Raw genomic sequence first — 22,484 nt, 5'->3', positions numbered from 1 at the left:
AACAGTGTTTTTTCTTTTAGTTAATAAAAAGCAGATTGTAAGTTTTGTTTTCATTTTTTCACTAAATTGCAATTTCCATTCAAATGTAGCATGAGAGAAACCTTCAGTAACATTACCCTCTTAAACAGGAAGGTCATTTGCCTTTTTCCAACATAAGCAGGGAGCTGTGTTAGACCTCGTAGCTCTCAGAAAACCAAGATGTTTTTTGGGTTAGCAGGAAGGGACGGACTCTGAAGATATAAAAGACCCAATTACAAAGACTGCATGTATATTTAACTTGGCCTCTGTGAGGACACTGGTGCTTTTATAGAGAAGCAGCAAGTCAGAGGATGCTGGAGCTCTATTAATGTATTGCCTGTGCCCAGATGGAAGAGTTGCTGTTGCAAAACCTTCACCACAGCAAGCGAGAGCCCTTGCACAATGCTCATCAGTTAAAAAGTACTATGTTGGGGGGGGGGGGGAAACCAGCGAAGAAGAACTCTGTCTCTGAAATTGAGATCTTTCCTGCCACAGGTTACTTCAAAAGGTGAAACAACACATCCTTATAGATAATGTTTTAATTAAAAAAAAAAAAAAAGTTTTGCTTCCCTATACTTTAAAAAATAAAAGATTTTGCAAGTCAGAACAAGTGTTCTTATGTAAGACCAATTAGATTTTTTTTTTTTTTTTAACCAAAGTGTTACCTCCTATCTAGCCAGCATCTAAGCACACCGTTGTGCAAGTAAGGGTATTACATAGTAAACCCCGTATGCTGTCTCTCACCAGTGCTTGCCTAGGAGGGTTATACAGAAAGGAATTTCAAAACTACATAAAACAAGACACTTCCCTTCAACAACTGATCAGGATTGAGATGGTTTACTGGCATCAGTTCTTCAAAGAACAGAGAAAATAATTTTGAGTAGTAACAGGAGAGCACTAAGGCAGAAGCTGTAACCGAAGGGTTGTCTGCACATAATGAGGAGGAACGTGAGGGAAAAACAACCATGAGAAACAGAATTTTCACTGTAAAATCATATGGCCTGATTTTTTCCTGACACTACCTCACTGCAGTCATTTATATAAAGTTGCCATAAAACAGCCAGTGGTTTTGAGTCATGAAGATTTTTGCTGGTAGCTATTTATGTTTACTTTGGGTATACAGAAATATTTTCAAAAGGATGAAGGGCATGGTGATTGACAGCCTAGCTATTAAAGGTATCAAGTGAGCTAAGAAGTGTATGTTCATGTGCATGCCCTGTTTATAAACTGCAGTCAGGGAAAGAAAAATACTTTTTTTTGTCTATCACCTGGCATTCTTAGGTAATCCTGATTTTTGAAGGATTACTTCTTCCCACCTTGAAACAAAAAAGTAGTTTTAAAAGTTGTAGATGTTATCCAGCTGAGTCATTAGGTCCCTGGTCTAACTGGAGGTAGCACTGGTCTGAGCTACCTGAACCTGAACTTTGGATCTTTCTGATAGCACTTGTGAATAAAATGAGAAGAAAGCTCCTTATCCTGTAATGAGCCAGGGCTCCAGCTATGCCAAACACTTCGCTCACAGCAAGGGCCCGAGTCCTCCTCTGAAGGATGTACAGTCTTGTTTGAGATGGTATATGGCAGTATGTGTCAGAGAAGTGGGGAAAGTTGATGCAGTGATACATACAATTTGATACTTCTTCATCATTTGAAACAGTGGTAGAAACTGTTGTTAGTTATCTAAGGTCAGCTAATCCTGACGGTGCTCAGTTTCCCTGTTTCAGCTGGGTAATTCTTACGCAGGTGTTGCAAGAGGTGGCATTTTTTTGAATAATTCAGAGTGGACGCTGTATGCATAAGACCTATTTGAGAGAACTGCGGAGGTGTTTACGTTACATGGGCACACGTGTGCCAGCTCAGACCTGATGCCTGACGGGTCTGACAGCCTGCCTCTGTTAGGGGGCAGAGCTCGATACCTGATAGGAAGGTGTAAGAGGCAGCAAATGTAGTACAGTCTGATCCCATGCCCATCTCATCTTGATGTGTAGTAGATGGAAGTTGGTTGAAACCCTTCCAACATGTTTATTCTCATTTTATGAGAGAAGTAAAATATCAACTTCTCTTCTAAGGTTGTTGTTGCTAGTGGATCAAAGGGACATAAGCAGAAGGATGCTTTTCTACAGAGTAATGAAAACGTTGAGGTGTGAATATCCAAATAGGTCAGCCAGAAAGGAAGAAGTGTTAATAATTAAAGACAAAACTAGACAATGGAAAGGAAAGTTTAAAAAAAGAACAAGTAAGCAAGTAGCTTATCACAAAAGCATCTTATTTAAAGTCAGGGAAAGCTTTAAGAACTGCTGTGGCAGAATTAAGAGAAAGAAAATATATCTGTAAATGTATTTGAAATTCAGGAAAACATTTGTGTTAAAAACCACACTGCAAGAAGTGCATACACTGAGATAAGAACTGTTTGAGGGGTGGACTCGTATTTGAGAGCAAATTGGAGCTACTGCACTGAAAATTCCTCCTCCTAATTAGATAATCAATGAAAACATCATACACGTGCAGCATGTTACAGGGAGGTATCTTGTGGAAAATGAGTATTTTGAACTTGTCATTCTACAAGGGAGGCAGAATCAGGAAAACTAAAGCGTGTGATGTGGTTTGTGTTTGGGTCAGGGATGCCTTGGTTTTGGTATCAGCTCACCACTCCGAGTGGGTACAACCCCCTCCTTGTCTGCCTCCCTCTGCTTCCCGTCACATCTCTGAAGAGTCAGGAGCTTTTCCTTTTCCAAGGCAGGTTCCCAGCTGGCTGCCTCCTGCATGCCTGGGGAGGGAGGGGAGAGTGAGGTTTGCCCCAGCTCCATGGCCCTGGGAGAAGAGGGGGAAATTTTTGCCTGAACCTTAGGGTGTGCCTGCTAAAGGTGAGCACAAGAATGAGTACTATATTGTACTATATACAATATAGTAACATGCAGTAATTGTTAGCCATCCCTAGAGACCCTGTAGAAACAAGCAGGTTGCTTTGAGCAACCTGATCTAGTGAAAGATGTCCCTGCCTACGGCAAGGGGTTGGACTAGATTATCTTCAAAGCTCCCTTCCAACCCAAACCATTTATGATTCTATGAATATCTAGTGATGGGCATGCTCCAACCCTTCCCCTTCCTGGCTTCCACTTCTCTGCCCTCCCGCAGAGCTTGCTGTGAGGAGGGTAGAAGAGATACAACTACATTGTAGAAGGGAAGTGGAAGAGGCCCTGATTATGACCTAATTACAGCCCTAAATTTTTTAGTATTAGGGGGCTCAGTCTGTGCATTGTGTAATGAAATTTCATAACTTGAGGAAAAGAGAGACAGCCACATCCCCTGTGTTCCCTTTGTCCTAGGCTCTGTGTGACCTGGTACCAATCTCTTAGGCATGTTACCTAATGCAAATTATACTTCAAGTGGGTGGGTGGGGTTCAGTTACTAAATCTTGTCTCTGAGACAAGCACCCAAAATCAGAGGCACCATCAATGGCCGTTTGGAAATTTCCTGCTATGAGGAAGTTCTGACATGTCATGCTGGGACGTTTGGAGAGTAATCTTGTCTCTAAAATACAGATAAGGGTTTGTAACAAAACTGAGAAAGAAGTAAGTTTATAGGATTCCAATAATGGAAAACAGCTTGTTTAGGGATGGTGCCTGGAAACTAAGGTGAAAAGCAGGAAGAAAATACTACTCAAGTTATTCTTCATGCTTGATGATGCCTGTAGGCTGTGCTTTTGACTTGCGCAGCAGTATTTCGTGTATCAGTGTTGCCTGAGTCCGTGCCCCAGTGGTAGCGGTGCAGATTTCAAATTGGCTTATAGGATGGTATATTTTCAGCACGTGTATGGTAGGTCTGGGCAAACGAAATTTGTTCCTGGCTGGCTGATGCTTCCAGAGGATGTTCAGCTAGGAAGAAACTCAGAGGTGAACGGCGGAGTCCTAAGAGGACATGTCAGTTTGACAGCTCCAAAGCAAAGTCAAGGGAAGGATCTTGAAGGCATAATTCCAACATTAACTAATTGCTAAATGCCTAGTAGGTAGTTATCATTTGTTATTTACAGATAAGTCACAAACCCCTTACAACCTATTTAATTACTCTTACGAATTCACTGAACAAGCTGAGGATGGGAGCTGGGTGATACATGAATCTATCCTGAATCTATTAAAATATTTTAATTTTATTCTATTAAATTCTATTTAATAGGCTTTTATTAAAATATTTTATGTAATTGTACCCAAATTGTCTGATATCCTTTCTCCAGAAATACAGACATATGCTTCATTTCTATGCTCCTATCTTCCATTCTGACACAGTTTACAATGTAAACATGTATTCCCTATGCATTATTTACTGTTCTACTGCTTCTGCTTGTTTTGCTTTTCATCACTAGGTGGCAATATCTTAACAGTCAGTTATAAACACAAGGCAAAACAAAATGGTGCAGCAAAACTAGTGAGGCATTAACTAAGAAGGATTTCTGTTGCTTTATTTAGAGCTTATCACATTAAATTAGGTTTGCTTAATGAAATCTTATTTTGTGCAGTGCTTTCTGTCACTCTGTACTTTTTACTCGGACGCTAGCAAGATGTTTATTTTACCTTGTTAAATCATGGGACATTATAGGTACATAGGGCTCAGGTTTTTTAGATAATAATTTTGATTTTCATTTTAACAAAGGACATTAGTAAAGCATGTGTACAAGCTGCTTTGTTAATGTTTGGCTTGAATTGTTTTGTGTTATGCAAGCTGTAATAAGAAAAGGAAAAAAACTAGTAAATATTTTAATATAAGGAAAGAAGTGTGTAAACTCAACAAATGCCAGGTTGAAGAAAATAAACTCTCTACATATAAATACCATGGTTTTTTCTGCTTAAATGTAAAAATATTACTCCTTTTTTATTGCTGGTTTACACGTGGACTTGTCGCTTCACAAATAATACAAAGACACGTCGTTTTTTTCATTGTTTCTTTTATTCCTCCTGAAACCAAAGGGAACAAATCAGATACCTAAACATAGGTGTCGAGGAGAAAGCCTCCAACTGCTTCAGAAGGCTTTGGATCCAATGTAGGTCTTACGTCGTATCTGCCAGTCTCTGTGAATAGCTCACGTACCTTAGGGTATCTATAATCACACTAGGCACCTATATTTAGGCACCTGAATACCATTCAACTATGACCAGTATCCATCTGAAAGCTAGCGCAGTCTTTCAAAAGAAGATCATAAAGAGGTTCCAAGTAGTTTTATTAAAGAAGGGCATGTGAAATCATGAATGCAATGCAATATATCCCAGGATGTGATAATATAATAGATCCTTTTTTGTTTTCATGTTAGGTGTGTTCTGCACTGGAATCAAATTGATCTGGGAATGATTCTTTGTAGGGTTGCTTTATTTTGCCCAAAAGGACTAGATCATATCAAAACCACAGAGACCCTAATAAGCAGCCTTTAGTTATCCCTTGGGGCAAAAACTCCAGACAGCCAAACTTTTATACAAACTGTACCAGTGTAAATCCAAGCTGATTCCATGGAAATCAGAGACACGGGTGTAATTCAGCATACAGCACTATCTGGCTAAAAGGACGTAGCATTTGACCCAAATTAAGGAGGAAAAGCTGCATGACTTGGTGAAGCCATAGAAAATCAAAAACTATGTTAAAACTTCCAGCAGTTCAGTAAAGCTACTTTTGGCTTTGGGCTTTGTGTCCACATCACTACCTGGAAGCTGTGTGGAGCTGGGCAGGAGCAGAATGATTGACACCTAGCAAAGGTAGAAGCAAGGTATTAAGCACAAGCTGGGCAAATAGAAAGTTGTTTTGCTTAAGTTTTTTGCTAGATTAGGGCTGAAGTGTTCCTATCTTGCAGGATGACACTGTAGGAGAGACTGGGTTATAAAGATGTATCACTGCAGACCAAGGAAAGGCTTTGTACTGTTAGCAGATATTTGTGCACTCATAAATACAATCACTGTGGTTTATTGATGGAGTTTGAATAAAAGTCCTTAGAAATCAAAAATATAATCACCTGCTACATAAGTTAAAAGACTCATTCTGTTAGCAACAAATACGGAACACACTCTTCTACTTAATGGTTTCTGCAACTAGAAGACAATCCGTGTGTGAGTACTAGGAAAGAAATCACGTGTACAAAATTTGAATCTATAGTTTATATTTGCTTTGTTACTGTTGTCATCCCTTAGAGGCCTTCAGCTACTCTTTGCATTTAGCCTCAGATTCTGAAGAGTTCAGATTGCAAAACCCAAATAGGTCCTTTCATACCAACCTAAATGGAGCCCTGAAAGATTGTGCAAGGACTGTGCTATATTCATATCTCTGTGTGCTTTTTTAAGGATTCCTGCAAGCATTGCTCAGAACGTAGAGGACTAAACTGCCTGTATGACTGTTATAAATAGTAGTCATTAAAAATGTAAACAAAATGGGTACCTATGCTACTAAATATTAAGAATCTAAATAAAGTACCCAATTTACAAAAGTAGTTACCCTAAGTATCATGTGTAGACAGTGAAAAGAAATAGGCTGCTTTGGAAAATAATTGTGCTCTGTACTGGAACTCTTGGGAACTCTTCACGTGTGCTGGAGGCACTCACCTCCCAGCATAGGCGTCTAAGCTGGATGCCTCAAGATAGATATTGTGAATACCTCCAGCGGTATGTATTTTTGTTATTCTTTTTCTTTTACTGAGTGAAAGTTTTGGAAGTCTATTTTTCAGATGTTTTGCAATGAAAATAGCTGTTCATGCAGTGTTCTGCTCACGAGAACACTTCTGACTGTGCTGAGGAACAGCTTCTCCCAGCCTATTTTTTCCAGAGTTGGGGTGCAGAAACTCCACAGACTTTGTTCAGCCAGAGAAGGGTATAAGCCAGGTACCCAAGGCTCCTGGATATGTGCTGTCTCTGATCTCAGAAAGCAGATGAGAGAACAGAAGGTGCACTGCATGTCACAAATGTGGAGTTTGAGTTACACACACATGTTTATAATTGAAACAATGCTTCTATTATCATGGTAATCAGCAAGTGCTTCACCATGGTAGACCTATGCAAAGCCTTACATTATGGATCTATGATTTCTTATGGTGAAAAAAATGTTACGTTGTCATTAATTTATCGTAAACTCCCATGTAGAAATATCATAAAAAGAAGCCCACTGTATTTGTAAATATGTAAGACTGTAATATCCATCATCAGAAAGCTTACTTACACCAACAGATTTTGTATGCTTATGCCTGTCTATCTTTCACAACCTGGAATACGTAATTAAATTCTAAATATCATAAAGTTAACAAGAATTAAAGTGGAAGCTGTATAACTTCAAAGCTTCTTAGTCTTGTCAGCCTCCCTAAAATAAGTTCAGAGCACTAGATTAGAATGCTGCTGTTTCTGCCATTTCAGTGTGTTATACCTGTTTTAGGAGTGTTTCCAAAATGTGAGCAAAACCATGATATTATCTGGTGGATGTCCTATTTGAGCAAATTTAGACTGGCAAATATTTAAATGAAGTTTAGCATTTTAAAGGTTTTTTAACATTTTATGATTATTTAATGATAGAAAATAGTAAGATTTTAATTGGTATACTTTTAATTTTAAAGAAGCTGTTAGAGCAAAAGTGAAATTCAGAGGCGTTTATGTTCTGGGTGGTACTTTCTAAAGCAGAACTGATAATGGAGGAGTATCAACCCTGAAGTAAAGTTTAACAATAGTATTGAATACTGCGCTGCAAACGCCTGTATTAAAGTAGTGGGGCAGTTTTTCCTCTTGTAGCCCATTAGACTGCTCTGTGGACTGAAAGCAGTTCCTTAGTCTGTACCTCTCCTTAGTGCAATTGTGAGATCAGGAAGCATAATGTAAAAGTTGTATTCTGTATGAACTCTTTCATATGATGCCAAAAATATACAATCTAAGAGTGGTGGCATTTTTCTTTAATATGCTTTGTCTTAAGACAAAGTTGTTGTTGTCCATTAAGTTGTTCATATTTTAGTACAACAGCATATTGTCAGTGGAAGTGCACAATAGGTAAACGTGTTGTTCAGAGGGAATACTAAAAGGTGAAAGCAGTGAGATTCTGCATTGTATATTAATGTGATGCAATGTTAAAAAAAGACTACTGTACAGGACATGGAATCACTTTGGCTGCAAAGCACTTCAGAGAAAGTCAATAAAAAAGGTGTTAGGGGATCTGCCACTCCTAGACAGAGGGCTGAATGTAGCTATAGACTTTTTAATGTTAGTCCACAGGAAGTGCAAGTAGGCATTGGGTGATACTTTTACATCCCAGACACACACTCTACTTACAGTAGTCAAATCCAGATATCCTTGGATGTGATAGCCCATTTATTTCTTTGCCAAATGATCACAAAACCAAGAAGAGATTGTGCTGGTTAGACTTGATAACTGGTGAAGACCAAGAAGGACAAGTGACAGGAACATTATTGGATCATGTTCGTACAAGCTGATTCGGGATAAGCAAGGATAGGCCTGCAGTTTTGAGAAGATAATCTACGAGAAATAAAAGGAACTGGTTAGTGACAGTGAAGAAATCAGGTACTTGCCTATGGGGGACATCTGAAATTTCTTTAACTTGAAAGCACCAAAACCAACCAACCAACAAAACCTTGAACTTTTCATTCTGCCTGGGAGGGAAATGTGAGACCCTCAGAAGCATCCCACGGGGTCCCACCAGTCACTCATCTCACCTGGTATTCTTCTCCCAACAGCAGCAGTAGAAGATGCTGTTTGGGAAGAGTGCACATGGGTGTAGCCACTTTCTGCAGCCCATCCCTCTCATATGGCCCAGTGCGTGCATTGCTGTATTAGGGATGTTAGAGAGGAGTACTTTCCTGCCTGGTCCTTTTAGCATCCTTTATCGACCTAAATTTGTGTTTATTATCAGCATTTTGAAGCTGCTAATGCTCTCTACCTCCGCAACTCCCAGTAGCAACAAGTTCCAGAAGCTCACAACTTCCTGAAGAAACACACACTTCTCTTCTGTTTGTTTTAAACTGATCTCCCAGTCATTTCATTGAATGCTCTGCCATTCTTATGGAGAAGGAAGGCAGAGTTATGGGAAGAGTTCCCATTGCATTTTTAGCAGACAGTTGTGGCTTGGAGGTTGGAGGGTGTCAATTTCAAGTGAGCACTATCAAAAGTTCAGCTGAGTAAGAATATGTGAAGGAATTAAAAGCAAATGGTTAAATGTCCTTGGTCCTTTACAATTTTGAAACAAGAACATCAATTTTAAAGGGTCCAGTATCCAGTGAGGGAGGATGAGAGAGAGGGAGTAAGAATAAGACATGACCACTAAGTAAGTAAATGCCTTGCCTTTATTTTCCATAAGGATGGGGCCTTGTAGAGGAACAGAGGTAGGAGGAATAATACAACCAAAACAAAAAATCAATTATGAGGTGGAAAAAACCCTCAAAGATCTTCAAATTCACATCACAAAAACCAGGTAACTTCCCATTCATAATAATGGAAGAGTGGGCATATGAAGTTGCAGCTTGGGTAATAAAATCCTTGTTGAATCTATCAAAAGAGAGATTCTGCCTTGTAAATATAAACCACAGAATTTATGGGGTAAAAATGATCTATATCAACAGACAGGCTGCTTGACCTCAGCCACACTCAAGGCTTTGAAACAAAATTTGGCGCGAGATTATATTTAAGGGTGTGGATTTAATTGAAAATTGGATAAAATCCAATACAGATTTAGAAAGACAACTATTTGCAAATTAACCTTATATTTTTATTTTCAACAAGAGAATTATCATAAAATTAATACGTCAGTCATCTTCAGAAAAGCATTTGATGTAGCACTGCAGGGGAAATTATTACTTAAATCCTTGAACATAGGCATTAATGCAGCATTTGTGAGGATGAATAAGGACTTCCAAACGTACCTGGCATTGTCTCTGCTGAAAAATCAGTTAGTGGGATGGCAGGAAGTCCTAGGTCTTGGGACTTGCCATATTTGGTATTAAATTTAACTTTAATTGTAAAAAGTTGGAGTGTGCTGGTTAAAACAGGATGGTACGATGAGGAGGCATTGTCAGTGGGAGGGACAAGGACAGGGGCGGTCTCAGAAAAGAAATTGGGGGCCCAGAGTGACAGCAAAGGGATGATATTTAACAGTATAGAGAGGAAGAGCTGATTGGATCTCTTTGATAGCTGGTGAGATCAAACCTGAGATACTCTGAACATTTCTGATAGTCCATGTTCCCAAAAGGGTGTAAACTGGTCTTGAGTAAACTTTATTTAGGAATTGAAAGAAGATTCATAAAGTGAGTTTCTACAACAGCCTTCCATCAGTGAGGACACAAAACCTTATCTCTAGATGAGGTATGTTTACAGAAGACATTTATTATATTTTCAGTGAGAACCACAGGAGTTTGGTCTCAGTGACCCTTGTGTTCCTCAGTTTCCAATCCAAACATCAAATATTCTGCATACTGAAACTAAAATTAATGTGCAAATACAATTGCTGACAAAGTTTTTAGAAGAATCAGCAGCAGGCAAGCTCTATTTTGGCTCAGATACTGTAATTATGAGATGCTGCAGGAAATTTATTCCACTAAGTGAGAAAAGTACTGTTATTCCCAGGAAATAATATCTGGAAGGATGATACCAAGAATATATGAAACAAAAAATATTTGGGAAACTGATTCTTCTTATTTTTCTTCATTACCATTAAAATATGCATAGTGATGTACTGTGATTATTTGAAATAAAACCTTAGGAATATGGAAATTGTAGCTAGCAATTAAGTATTTTGTAGAAAATACAGAGAGATTAACAAGCAGTGAATTGCTTCTGCCTCATTTTCTTACGTGAATTCCGTATGTGAATTCAGTTCCTTTTTAAAAAAATATTATTCAAGATAAAAATGACATCAAACTGACAATTTTCTGTGGCTCTTTCGGAGGTGAATACCAAGCAGTGAGCTCTCTGGTTTATTTGCCATCATGAATTCAGCCTGCTGTCTCTCATCTTTGTTAAGGGGGGAAAAAAAGTAGTCAAGAAAAAAATGACAACACATTTTTCTGTAGCAGTGAAAGAAAAACAGAAGCAGCCAGTCTGAACGCCGTGTTTTTAGCGCTCTGGAAGTGCTTCTCTTCTGCAACTGGGCTGAGGGAGAGCCTTTTTTTTTCCAACGTCACTGCAATCAGATATATGGGTGCAGCTCTGCTTTACCGCAGCATGATGCAGTTGTGTATAGTTCAGTGTGCTCTTCTTGGAAACAGGCGGAAGGAGAGCAGCTGACCAGAGCATGCAGAGGATATTCATTAGAGGGTGGTTTTTTTCCTAAAGCTAAACAGTCCGTGTGAAATTCCTCCAGCTGCAGAAGAGACGGTTTCAGTGGGGCTTCAAGTTGATACTCGGTTCGCCAGAGGAGGTGCATACGCTCGGGCTGTCAGCTTCTGATGGAAAAAAAGCTTCAGACAGGCAGACTGCGCGTTATTAAAAGCACAGCTCAGACACCCTTCGGGAAGATACTCTAACTGTGCTTATGGAACAAGTGCTGTGGTACTGCATATGCCTTAACTGACCGGGAGAAATTTGCCTAGTTGTGGAATGGAATAAATGAAAATACATGCTGAGGGGGTGAGGGAATAAAATACTCCGCAGATAGAATTAAGTACGAGCCCTGGAGGAAGAGCAAAGGACAAAAATCTCATGGTGTGTTTTTGTTGTTGTTGTTGAGCGCCTTTTTTTTTTTTTAAATGAGCTTACCTACCATGAACGGAAGAAGTGGATCTGCGGAGACTTCATTTCCTCCTCTGACCCCTCGTTTACATCACTAACTGGTGACAGTCACATCTACATACATAGTACCTGCCACTTCAGCTGCTCAGAATTATAGAAGCCTCTTTGTATGCAGCAGACATGGCTAGCCAGCAGGATTCAGGCTTCTTTGAAATCAGTATCAAATATTTACTGAAATCCTGGAGCAATAGTGAGTAGCAGAAGAGTAATCTTTTCATATTACGCATTGCTTGGTAAATAGGTAGGATAACCTAAAGGATAACATCTTATATTTCTGTATGTTTGTGTTATATAAACCAAATAATTTTTGCTTTCATCAGCTCTAAAAATCAGAATGTCAGAGATTTAAATAGGTTTCATTAAGTGCAAAGGCTGTAATGAGATTATACTAGATTTTGCTTGATTGAATTCTGAAGTTAGCCTGCTTTCTGGCTCTCTCTAATAGTACATTGCAGGGAGTGCATTCCAAACAGTGTTTCCTGCCTACATGTTTATTTGATTTGTTCAGGCTTTATCTAAATATTTTTGAAAATGCTGTTTAATCACAAGGGTGTGGCATTGCTCAGAAGTTGGTTTTTATTAATTGTGCACTGAGGACAAAAATATAATGATTATACTTCAGGTCTGAAAGTATTTTAATGTGATGAAAAGCAAAACATCAGTTGCTTATAGCTGCACTTCCCACCCTCTATGCTTAATTTCAGAATCTTATGCAATATTTCCATCCAGAAAGAATCCATCTGTTTATCTAATCCAGGCTGGGTTTTGCAGAATGTAAACAAATGGCATTTTAGTCTTCCTTGGTCTTTTCAGTATTGCTGTTCCTGATTTCCATTGCTGTTTAAATCAATCACTCTTTGGATTTTTAGCAATATTATGTAATAAAGATTTCTGAATAAAACTTAGTGCTTGCAAATCTATTCAGATTAGGTAAAGCCATGGGAAAACTCTAGCAGAAATTTGCTTTTTAATTTAAAATACATGAACAGTATATTCCTTTTCTGTAGAAGCTTCTATTAACAGTGCTAGATCTCCATAATTAACTGTTTTTAAAAGATAGAACACAATGTCTCTGGAAAAATCCAACTTGGCTACATATGCAGTAAGGTTCTGATCATCCCACTATCTATAATTTAACAACTTCTGCATAAAAGACTAGTATTTTAAAATTCTGTGGTATTAAAAAAATGCAAAATCTGTTTAATACAAGGCGTGTATCTGAATACCTGCAAAGAAATAAAAATAACACTATATTTGATGTGTGACATGCAAGGCTTGTCTTCATTAAATGATATCCATAGAAACTGTATTTTTCCAGGTCATTTGTAACCTCAGTAACACTGTAGTGCTTGTTTGAATCTGTTTTTCTACCACAAGTGTGAAGCCACCAGGGCATAATACTGTTACCTAAACAGCATTGCTTATCTGCCCTCCTTCTAAAATATTTAGTGCATATTCATTCAAATCACTGATCCCACAAGGACTGGAAGATAATTTTATGGTTTAGTTACCTTTTTGGACTGATGTTAATCAAATACCGAGAACGTAAGTGTGTGTTGTGACAACACATATTTTGTAACAAGCTAGTCACAGTTTGTGACAGAAGAAAAGTCACTTCATGGCGCAGAAATCAAATCAGTTCTGGCATTATTTTTTTTTAATAGACTACTGTAACTTTAAGACTAAGTAAAACTAGCACTTAATAATATAAAAATTACTATATTGTGGAATTAAATATAACATTTTAATCTTTTTTTTCTTTTTCCTCTACATCGAAGTATATTGAAAGTATTTCGAAACAGCAAAGATGTTTCTAGTCTGAAATTAGAAGTCCTTAAATGAAATTCTGTTCTAGAGAAATGGAAATAGTATATGAATAATTGATATTTCTGACATTCTTTTAGCTGATAGGCTTTCTTCTGTATTTGAATAAACAGAGGAAATACAGTAAATTAATCTGGGTTGACTTAAACTTGTTGCCAGTTTTTTTTTTTTTTTGCTTTCAGTCTGGAAGGCTGTGTTCATAAATCTGTACATATCCTTTCTAGCTGAAAAACAAACAATTCGGTAAGAAGACAGTAGGGAGCTCAAAAGACCTAGGGCTTTCTTCAGCTCTGCTATGGGTGGAGCAGAGGAAAACACTTCCCTTGCTTGAGAAACTGCTGGGAAGCCTGCACGTGCATGCACAAGAACATGTTTTTTCAGAGAATAGGTGCTGTGTCTGCATACCCAAGAGCAGAAGTAAGCTATAAATTATGCTGTGGCATTTACCTAGTAGAAAGAGGTCTAACATACTGTTTTAAAAGACAAATAAGTTTGGGTCCTACAGTATATATTTTGCTCAAATGGTTATAGTATAGAGGTGCTGTCCATGTATGTTTCTGTAAATTTGCACTTTAAAACAGTAGCTGTAAATAGCATTTATCCTTCCCGGGCTTTATAATCCCACCAAAACCAGTCCTTTCTATTGATTTGTGTTTTGGCTTACACAGAGCATTAACATTTTCTAATAGATTGCCAACTGCACCCATTGCCCGTACCATGCCATGAAATATATTCAGTTATTCTGCCTGGGATGACAATTTTCTCTGATTTTGCTATCATCTAAGGTGTTTAACAAACTAGCATTCTTGACATGCTGGGCAGGATTTCAGTTCGTGTCACACAGCACTTGCAGAGGTGTTCACCTAGCATGCTGCTTGGATTTTCATGTTCATCAACCAGCTAAGGAGGCAGGTAATTTATGGGCACTGGGTTCGGTTCATTTTAGGTACCTGTTAACTACTGTAATCAGGATGATACAGTCGGTGGTGTGTTCTCAGTGAGCATGCACTCTTGTTCCTAGGGGACAAAAAAGCCGAGTCACAGTCTGGCCTTTGAATCATCCCACCAAACTGAGACACCTCAAAATACGCCTTTGTGCAGCTCTCAAAACAGACTTTTGGTCTGCACATGTCAATAAGATACCGTGCATGTCATGCAGTTCTGGGAAATATTCCTGTAATGTGTTGGAGATGGGATCAGAGTTGGGATTCTCTAGCTGGAAAATAAGAATAATCTTTTTTTTTTTTTAACTGATCTCATTTGGGTTCTGATGTTTTCTTAAATATTCAAGTATTTGTGATCAATGCTGCATTAGCCAACAACTGCATTAATCATTTGCATTACTTCTTTTTGAAATTACTGCTAAAATGGCCCTGCTTACTCAAGGTCAGTAGTGCTCACTTAGCACACTGAGGTCAATAAGATGACGAGAATAAAATAGATCTCACCAAAAGTAGGGTGATTAATAGTCTTCTCCTTAGATTTGTATGGAAATATTGCAAAATACTTTTTGTAAATAAATATTTGTAATTTATTCAAAGAATAACATATTGAGTCCAACAGTTGAGAATTTGAGTCTTCTTTCCTTAGACTGTTTTTACGTTTTGAATGAATCAGATGGTTAGATTTAGTCTGAATTTAATTTAGAAATGCATTTTTCAAATTCATAATTAAAAAATCTGAAGAACAGAAGTTTAAAAATTAAGCTACAAGAATCTAGAGTACCATCAGTATAAACTATAGGAAATTCTATAGTAAATGCCATTTTTTGCAGTTTCTATATCAGATTAGCAATTAAGTTTATTGTTCCTTTCTTGGAGAAAAGTATTCTGTAGAAGAATCCAAACAGCACAGGTAGGTGGCTCAGATGTGTTCTCACAAGTCAGCTCTTATGTGGGCTGGTAGAAACTGCATTTCACTGTCTCCCACTTACTAGAGATAGATTTTAAGGTGTCTTTTTGTGTAATGAGAGGGCACATTTTGCATAGTGAACATTTTAATTTTATTTACCAAGTCTCTTAGAATGCAGCTCTCTTCAGGGCCTTACTTTAAGGATGACAACACTTGTTTCTCAGTGCTTGGCATTATCTACCTTTGAATGGCAACATGTTTTTTTTCTGTAGACTTGCATTTAATTCAGACTCGGAATAAGGCCTTTTTCAGTATTACTGAAAATTACTGTGGCTACCTTCCACAGTAGCCACCATCCACATCAAACTCATTGTATCATCACCCTTTTCACCTCTGTGCTGTATAAAGCCCATTGCTCGATCCTTCTACTGCACACCCATCTCTTTGTGCCCCCGTGTGCCCAGTCCCTGTAGCAGTGGCTGGCAAAAGCCACTCACTGTTTACTAGTGTTGGTAACATTGGAGACAGCTTAACCCTGGGAGCACACAGGCACCCACATCAGTTATGGCTCGCATGGCTGAAACACAGCAGCATCCCAGAACAGTCCCAGGAGGACCTCTGGCTGCTCTGCAGCTTGCTCGTCACGTACCGAGCTGAACGCAGTGCTAGTGTCCAAACAAGTTATGTTGTTAGAAGAGCATCAGGCATAAGAGAAACTTCTCAATGGCCAATGTGAAGCCTGGGGGGTTGTTGGCTGCCATTAAATGGTTGTTGAGTTCATTAAATGAATGTAATATATTTAGCAATAAAAGTCAGCCTTTTTACAGAGAATATTCGTGAAGTCATTTGTCCATGAGCAAGAGAAATGGAAGGCTGTGGGCAGTTTCTTAGGTAAAAGTCTGCGTTATGTGTAAGTTCTGTGGTGCGCTATTTTGATATTCTAGTAAGATTTTATTGTGCAGAAAGATGATAACAGCCATTTTGCAGGGGGTCACTTCTCTGCAGGCAGACATAGACCTGTATAAAGCTGAGTACGCTAAGCACGCTGTGCTATATCGGACTTGGTGATGGTAGCAAGATACCAGTGAAGGAAAGAGGCTCCTTCGGGTTTCTCAGTGCCCAAACAAACAGATTCACTGCACAAGAAGAACCTATCCTTTTTTCCTGCCATCTCTCTTGCTCTGGCATTTCTACTGTTGCAGACCCAAAGTGAGCTGATTCAAGAAGCTGATGTGCTGCAAACTCGCCTTGCAGGGAAAGGATCAGTTCTTGCCTGAAGCGAGTGGGTGGCCTGTAGCTGGGGAAGGGGCAGGGATGTGTGGCCGTGGTAAGTGGGAGAGCAGGCTGGCATTGATGGAGAAACTGCAGCCTGGGCTGGGGCCATGCTTGGACCTTCTCCTCTTGCTTGCTACTGAGGTCTCACCCTAACACACCTGCAGAAAGCTGGCCACTTCCACAGCCTTCGCCTTTAGGGAGCCCTGGGGACGAAGGTTAGCATCTGCTCAGGCCTTGGTATGTGACTCTGCCTTGGACAAAGAATGCTATTAATTCAAGCTGTCTTGCTACATAAAGGGAATTGATTGCTCGATCCATGGACCCTGAAATTAGGGTGCTTAGTATATTCTTCAGCTTTAAGTAATCTGTGATTGCCAGCAGAAAAGTGACTTGCTTAACAGTGGCGACTGTTACTTCCCAGGACAACCTTCTTTATATTTGTCTGCAGACCTGATCCTCTTCTCCACAGAGCTGTAGGGAAAGGTATTAAACTAGAGTGTTTGGGCTGTGTTCTGGGTGGTAACCATTTTCGAATTTGCATTTTGACATGGTTCTTCTTAGAAGGGAAAATGGAAGTTTTATGACTTTGAGGACCTGAGAACTCTTAAAAGAGGATTTTTGTTTATTTTGATGTTTGTTACTCTCTTCAGGATCTTCCAGAATTGTTTCTACCATATTGGGAGGAAAAAAGCATGAGAGAATCCGAAATGCTCTATTGTAAAATTCAGTTTATTTACAGAACGAGTTTGCTCGCCATTAAGAAGTTTGAGTTATTGTCGTAAACATCTATAAATAGTTTGAGTGCAGTCTAAGTGCATAAATTTTTGTGGCAAAACTTCAGTCCTTATCTCAAAGTATAAAATAGTCTGGAAACTAGGCATAGATAATTAGTGGTACATATTCCATAAAGGTTCCAATAATTTTACTTGTGGTAAAAACAAAACTATTCTGTTGTACTATTAGTATCCACTTTGAGTAATTAATTTGTGATACCTGATGTTGCAGTGCTGTTGGTTTATCAAATTACCAGCAGTTTGTTTTTTTCCAATATTGCTAGTGACTATTCAAAAAGATCAGGGAAAGAACTAACAGTTCTTGTGGTTTCATCTATGCATATAAAATACCACTGAAGAAGCTGTAGATTTATATATATATATAAATAAAAGAACATGTATAAGTATAAAGGAAGTGGTAATATACAGGTTATCTTAGGTGTATAAAGTGTACAAAAGTGTCCATGGTTTAATAAAGGAGGATATAAGCTGAAATGCTACTTAACATTCCATTTCAGTCGCTTTTGATGCATTCATTTCATTAATAGTTTAAACTGTCTTCTGTATATTGACCTTGTGGACAGTAGGAAGCAGTTTCCGCACCTCCAGGATTTTGATTGCATGTGCTTGTCCAGCTTTATTTTCTGTATTCATTTCTGAGTTTCTAAGCGATTGGTAAGTGCTCTGACACTTGCTATGAGTTGGTAGCCCTAGAGACTGAATTCCTGTGGGTGTTGAACCCACAATGGGCAGGTGTGACATTGCAGTAGCTGTGCCTGGGAGGGACAGTCCCACCCCAGCCTCTTGTCCCTGTCCCCATCCCCATGCTCCTACCACTTCTCTCCCACCCTAACTCCCCATACAGTTAATATCCTGCCAGTTAAACTTTCTAAAATGATGTAGATGCTTGTGTCAGCGTAAGGAAGGGGACGAGGATACATGGCTAAGAGCGGGACGCAGTTTTGGCTGTTTCCTGCTACTAAACTGGTGGAGCTGTATGGTAAATCATACTTTCTTAATAGTGACTCCTGTACCTGTGCCTGCTTCTAAATATCAGAGCTAGTTCCTTCTCCAGACCAATCTATCTTTTGCATCCCTCTCTTCTCTGCTTCAGAGCATCAGCAGTGAAATTGTTGTTTCTATTGTGTTTCTGTGATAAATTTGGACCGCAGAATAATTTCACAGAGGTAGGTAGCTGAATTATTTGTAAGTTGGTGATTTTTCATTCACTGCAATTACCTAAAATAGACTTGAATCAATTGTCCATAGAAAGAAAATCCCTTCTCCTTTAATACACTTTCTTCTGAATCATCGTATCCTTCTTCTATTGCTTCAGCTAAAAGAAATACTAAACATAGTGTTCAAATTTCACAGCAGCTCTTTCAGCCACATATTGTAAGTTTTTATACTGTTCATATTTTTCAAGAATGTAAATGGAAAGATGTTCAATAGTATGACAAAGTGGGGCAAGACATCTGCCAACCAGCTCATCAACCTGCTAAGAGCTTGAAACTAGGAATGACAGTGGAGGGAGATTATGACCCATAGTTCAGTTAGGTAGCAGTGAACTGGGGTGGAAAGCAAAGGGTGCAGGGCAAAGGGAACAAGAGAGACCTCAGGAACTGTAAAACAGGATGAAGAGGCACCCACCTTAAGTGTATGTATACAAATACATGCACTCTGGAAAACAAGGAGGAAGTCAAGTGCTGCATGCAGTCACGAGACTACATCATCATTGGAGTAGCAGGCTTGGTGTTAACAGCTCACACAGTTGGAGGTCTGTGAGGGATGGATACAAGCTCTTCAGGAAGGACCTGCAGGGCAGATGAGGAGTCGAGGTTGCCATCGTTGTGAAGGAGCTTCTCATGTGTATGGAGCTCTTCTGTGGGATGGGTGGGTGACAGTGTGCTTAAGAGTTTATAGGACAGGAACAGAAGAGAGGACTTTAAGGGTTACATGATGGTGGGAATCTGTTACAGGCCACCCGATCAGGGTGAGGAAGCAGACAAAGTCTTCTTTAAACAACTTGAAGTTGATGAATTGCTGATGTTGGTTTACATGGGGGACTTGAACCTCCTGATGCCTCCTGGAAGTGCAACGTAGTAGGACGCAAGCAGTCAAGATTTCTCGAGGGTGTTGCGAATAACTTCTTGATACAGGGTGGACCAACCAGGGGTGAAGCGCAGCTGGATTTGCTATCCACTAATAAGGAAGAACTGGTTGGAGCTCAAGATCCTGAGAAGAGTGAGAAAAGAGAGCGGCAGAGTACAGACCCTGGACTTTAGGAGAGCAGATTTCAGTTTTTCAGATTTCAGAAACTGTTAGGTTAGGATCCCATGGGCGGCAGCTCTGAAAGGCAAAGGAACTCAGGAAAGCTGGCAGGTCTTTGAGGTCAGCATCTTCCGAGTGTGAGAGTGGGACATCCCAATACTCAGGGAAACAAGCAGACATACGAGGATACCGGCTTGGCTTATCAGGGACCTCACGGCTGAGCTCCAATGCAAAAAAGGCAGTATATCGGAGGCGGAAGCGGGGGCTGGCTACAAAGGAGGAATTTATAAACATTGCCTGGGCATGCAGGGATGGTGCTTGGAAATCCAAAGCTCAACTGGAGGTGGGAATTGCAAGGGATATCAAGGGCAACAAGAAGAGTTTCTCTTGCTTCATTAGTGGTAAAAGGCTGAACAAGGAAAATGTGGACCCGTCACTGAATGGGGCAAGGGATTTAGTGACAGTGGACTGCGATACTGAGTGCCACCTTTGCCTCAGTCTTCACCAGCAAGGTCTCTCCGGCCTTTGTCTGCCAGGTGCTGGAGTGCCCCTTGATACGGCACTTCTGAGAAGGGGGAAAGGTAGAACTTGTGCAAGTCCAGAGTTCGGGAGCACAGACTCTCCTCCTCACAGGAACTACTGAGAAGCCTGGCAATTCCATATATATTTATGATCTTTTATATATTTCAAATTATAGCCACATTCAAAACTGAGGGATGGCAAAGGTTTTCTATTCACAGCAGAGCTTTCTAAAACAAGTGGCTGAATGAAAACACATCTGAGAAGCACTGGCTTCCTAGTTTGCGTTTGACCAAGTAGCAGTGGTTTCACTGAGTTGTTGAATGCTGCTTGCTTCTTCCTCTGCATGAAATGCAGAGGTCACCAATATAGAGAGATCACCAACAATATTGATGTTTGTGCATAAATATCAAGGTCACTGATGCAACTAGTATTACAGAGCCGCCTGAGAGATTCTTCTTTGTCATGTCCCAAAGGGAGATTTTGGGGTGCTTTTCAGGCCACTGGTTTGAAGAGAAATCTGAGTGTTGTTTTGTAAATACTGTGGGATCACTGTAGTGACACATATCATGTGTCTCCAGGGGAATGTGTTGCTGATAAAGAGCTTAATTAGGTGATTGGAGTCTTAGCAGAGGTTTCACACACACAAAAAATGGGACCCTTTTGAGAGACGTGCTATGCAATCTTTATCCTGAATACTTTCTATGCTTTCAGAAATTTGCTGTCATCAAATGTAGCACTAACGCATACAAGAGAGGCTGCTGTGGTTTTCACTAGTCAGAGAGGGGGTCAGAAATCATGATTTGTGTACGGTCGAAACGTGAAGATGTCAGATGGATTTGCATTAGACAAGGACTGATCAAAAGAATGTAACAGATCTTGATTATTATTGTTCTTGATTTTATTTATAATTGTGAAGTTGCAGATGGTTTTAGTTTTATTTTGAAAGGCTTGACTTTGAAAGACTCATTTATATTCCCTTGAATTCTTAAGTAACCAGTAGTTCCTGGCTCAGCACAGAAGTCTGCCAAAGGTATTGTTTTGCAGGAATTCTCCTATAATTAGGTGATCATTATACTAACATTTTTTCCTAATCTCTAGCTATCTAGCTCTCCTCTGTCTCTGTAACTTTGAAGAGTCTCAACTTGTATGTGGAGTAAATTAAACTTCGAAGGATGTCCATTTATCAACTTGTTTGTTTTCACATTGATTCCCTTGAACAACTTTTGCTGAGCAGAATATACACAATTACTACATTTCTGATTGTTATTTATTAATGTCTTTAAATGTCTGGATGAATTTGCCTTTTTAGTCAGAAGGATACCTGTATAGAGTTCTAGCCAAAGTTCTTCCTTGAGAAGTTTGTAGAGAGGTTTCTGCATATACTCACAGTAATATATTGCTGTATATTTTCAGAATCGGGTTTATTCTGTGCGTATTACAGACATATCGTGTTGAAAGTAGTCTAAGCTACTTGACATCAGGTTTTGCAATTTATTCCCTTGTAACTGGAATTATTTTTAGTCTGCTTTCCAATGGAAGCAAAGCTTATTCAGTCTGCCTGCCTTTTTTGAACATGTTGACCAAATTCAGAACAATTCAGAGAAGGGTAGAGTTCTTAAAGATACCTAAGTTTCTACAGAATTTGTAAAACAAGGCTGTTAGGTAGTGAAGAGGGAAGTCCACCTGATGAAAAATGGCAGCATAAGCTTCCCGTCTTCTTAGACATAAGAAAATCCTTGCTGCGACAGCCTTTGTAAATACCCCAGCTGTGAGACAAGCTTCAGTCACACCTTTGAGAGGATTGCACACAAAACTCATAGTGTTGCTTATTTTGAAATACATTCACAAGGTGCAAATTGACATTCATTAGTTCAGATGCAGGGAAACTGCTGCAACTACCTTGCTTGCAGTGGTCTACATTATAATAATATTCATACAGTGGTTCCCATCTGGAAGCTTTACAGACTTAAATTCTTTCAGCATTATTACACGAATGTGAAAGATGGAAGTGTTATTCCTTTATTGCTATTACTGGGCAAACTGAAACAGAGAAATTAACTGAGAAACACAAGATTACACATGAAACCTGTGCTGCAGCTGGAAATGAAACCGTCTTCTATTCCTTTACTGGAAGAACCTTTCTTCCTTCACATTCTTGGTAGCCAAATGACACATTGAGAATCATGACTCAACTAGTTATTATTTATAA

General features: G+C 39.3%; 1 protein-coding gene across 11 annotated transcripts in view; it reads left to right on the top strand.

The window, feature by feature from the left end:
• Positions 1–22,484, top strand: part of FRY (FRY microtubule binding protein) — a 258,690-nt gene that overhangs the window by 65,830 nt on the left and 170,376 nt on the right. For 2 of the 11 annotated variants that reach the window (XM_076364295.1, XM_076364285.1), the window contains exon 1: positions 11,179–11,949. The exons of the other annotated variants lie outside the window; for them this stretch is intronic. In XM_076364295.1, the coding sequence (XP_076220410.1) occupies positions 11,880–11,949 (70 nt within the window). In that variant the 5' untranslated portion in view covers positions 11,179–11,879. Of the gene's footprint in view, positions 1–11,178; positions 11,950–22,484 lie in introns of those variants that run through there. 11 annotated transcript variants of the gene reach the window in all.

This window comes from Aptenodytes patagonicus, chromosome 1 (assembly GCF_965638725.1).
Source record: "Aptenodytes patagonicus chromosome 1, bAptPat1.pri.cur, whole genome shotgun sequence".
Taxonomy (NCBI): domain Eukaryota; kingdom Metazoa; phylum Chordata; class Aves; order Sphenisciformes; family Spheniscidae; genus Aptenodytes; species Aptenodytes patagonicus.
This window is presented reverse-complemented; position numbering and strand designations above follow the sequence as displayed.